Source organism: Priapulus caudatus, unplaced genomic scaffold, assembly GCF_000485595.1.
Source record: "Priapulus caudatus unplaced genomic scaffold, Priapulus_caudatus-5.0.1 Scaffold268, whole genome shotgun sequence".
Taxonomy (NCBI): Eukaryota; Metazoa; Priapulida; class Priapulimorpha; order Priapulimorphida; family Priapulidae; genus Priapulus; species Priapulus caudatus.
In genome coordinates this window covers 99,602-102,280 of record NW_014577329.1, presented here as the reverse complement: position 1 = coordinate 102,280, position 2,679 = coordinate 99,602, and the positions used below count along the sequence as shown (strand labels likewise).

At 42.2% G+C, this 2,679-nt stretch overlaps 1 protein-coding gene across 6 annotated transcripts in view; it reads left to right on the top strand.

The window, feature by feature from the left end:
* LOC106808328 (probable low-specificity L-threonine aldolase 2) overlaps nt 1-1,904 on the top strand; it is a 33,381-nt gene extending 31,477 nt beyond the window's left edge. For 5 of the 6 annotated variants that reach the window (XM_014811002.1, XM_014810999.1, XM_014811003.1 and 2 more), the window contains exon 10: nt 1,206-1,904. In XM_014811002.1, coding sequence (XP_014666488.1) covers nt 1,206-1,379 — 174 coding nt within the window. In that variant the 3' untranslated portion in view covers nt 1,380-1,904. Of the gene's footprint in view, nt 1-1,191 lie in introns of all 6 variants that reach the window. The other variant, XM_014811004.1, reaches the window with a different exon arrangement.
* Nucleotides 1,905-2,679: the final 775 nt, after the last annotated feature.

Here is a 2,679-nt window from a genome sequence, read left to right as displayed (position 1 = left end):
TTACATCTGAGATGTTCTGCCAGCGACTCAGAGAGGTAGATATATGTCAGACAGCCACAGAATACACTGGACATAATGGCAACCTAAGCAGCCACATGCAGCATCACACACACATGTAGTAGCTAGTATATTGCTTAGCTGCCATTGTAATACACATACATGCGTATACACCACATGTATTAGTTCAGGAGCAGCTATAGAACTGTACATAACATTTAGCCAAAGTGCAGGGGTAGAAATTAACTTTTGAACGAGGGAGTCCAACGTCCCTACCCTCAAAAAGAGGGAGTCCGCAGTCTGAGGTTCAAAATTAAAGATATTAACAATAATGTGCGTAATGTTTAAGATTCTTAATGCTTTAATGTGCTTATTTTTAAGATTTATGCAGTTGCACATCTGCAAAATTTTCTTTGGAAATTAGCTGAAATAATACAGTAATTCTGCGACGCCGTGCTCCGGAGCGAACTAGTTAGTATGGCAGAATTTTCAGGGAGTCACACGGGCTCCTGCATATGTCAAATCAGGGAGTCCGACAGTAAATCAGGGAGTCCGACAGTAAATCAGGAAGTCCGACAGTAAATCAGGGAGTCCGACAGTAAATCAGGGAGTATTTGACTCCGGACTCCCGTTAATTTCGCACCCTGAAAGTGTACTACATACTTAGAAGTGGCATGTAGTAGCTACGTTATCATGCAGCTATAGCAATAACTGTAGTTACTGGTTGATCTAAAGAAAGTCATAGCAATGGTCGCAACTGTTTCATGCATACCCTCCCTAAGATATATGGTACTTTTTTCAGACAGTTGGCCTGATTCTTGGTGTGTGTGTATTGCAACAGCTGTTTAGAAGTTCACCACAAGTGCAGTGTGGTGCAGTCAATTTCAAAAAGATTATACAGTTGTTAATATAGAAAAGATCCAGGCATGCATTAGGACATAGAGACCATAGGGCATTGTACCGAGTACATGCGAACTTAGCGTCGTATTTGCTGCAAGTATTTATTATTGGAAATGTGCCAGCTTATATGCAAAATCCCTCATTCAATATGGTCTCGCCCCCTGTCGGGCATATTTGTAACAAACGGATGTGTAAACACGTATAACAGACTGGATAACATCAGGAGTTAATAAAGACAAATTATTTGTCTTTATTGACTCCTGATAACATCAATGTTTTTTGATCGTATAATAGTATGCATGTGGCAGGTGACAGAAGAGGAGAGCAGGAAGTTTAAGGACAATCTAACAAAGGTCGTTGCGGGACCATGGAGCACTACATGCGTGCGTGGTGTCACACACTTTGACCTGAGTCACGATGACATCGATAGAGCACTCCGCAAGTTCGAGTATGTTATCAAGGAATTCTCAGATTCCCTGTAGTTGTGCGATTGCTGTTCAAGTAATTATGCTACCTGTATATTACGTCTATATCGCCGAGTGTGAAGTGATAGGCATTCGAGATTCATAGGTATGAAGTGCAATGGGCCTGAATATGCTGGCATTATTGCGTCTAGTTTTCTCATGAATTTCTACAGCCGTGAGGCACACACTTGGATTTTCACCACATAGGCATGCGACTCTGTGATTATTAAACCACTAATGCTTAAGCAACCATCATTGAAGTCAGTAATCGGATATGTACATCCACAGAAGTATACTGTGCATTTGATGCTTTTAGTGTAGGCTTTAGCATTGCATGCCGGCGTGCTGTGCATATCCACACCTGACTACTTCTCAACAATGATGAGCATTATTTCATTCAGATAGGTCTAATCATCTGAACCATTGTTTGTCGCAAGCGGTTTCATGTGCAGTATCATAACTAACCTTGTGTGAACTTTTCAAACACCACCTCTTGCTTGTTGTGAAGTAAATCATATATTATAGAGATTAATATAATTTGATATAGATCAGGAGTAGATAATAGGGAAGGAGTGTGACATCAATAAACAAGGGAAATTCGTCATTTACTAGCCTTATAATACCTACGATTTACTAAGCGTAACTCATCCAACTTGAGCTCAAATCGGACACAGTACATCCAGACATACCATCGTGCGAAATCCATTCCTCGTATACACCCGCAATCCGGAGATACAGACTAAAACTTACGACCCGTTTTTCAATTTATTGGCCATCAATCCAAATCCACTGCCCGCCTCTATTCAAACAAAAGGCAGCTACTAACCACACTGTCCACGGCTTCCGCTCACGGCGAGGCGCTGTGGCTCGCAGGGTGATTAGGCATCAACGCAACACTCGGCGAGATAACCTGTGACCCGGTACAATGTATGCCTGTATGTCATACCGGCATGCCGGCAATACAGCTGGCATGCCCCCATACCATGCACGCAGGCCAATCAGCTATCAGCAGAAGATCGGATTCAAATCTCCCTGCGAGCCACAGCGCCTCGCCGTGAGCGCAAGCCGTGGACAGTGTGGTTAATAGCTGCCTTTTGTTTGAATAGAGGCGGGCAGTGGATTTGGATTGATGGCCAAAGAATTGAAAATCGTGTCGTACGTTTTAGTCTGTGTCTCCGGATTGCGGGTGTGCTCCTGGATTAAATGTACTGTGTCCGATTTGAGCTCAAGTTGGATGAGTTACGCGTAGTAAATCGTAGGTATTATAAAGCTAATAAAAAAAAAAAATTCCTTCTTTTTTTTTTTTTATTAGCTTTAT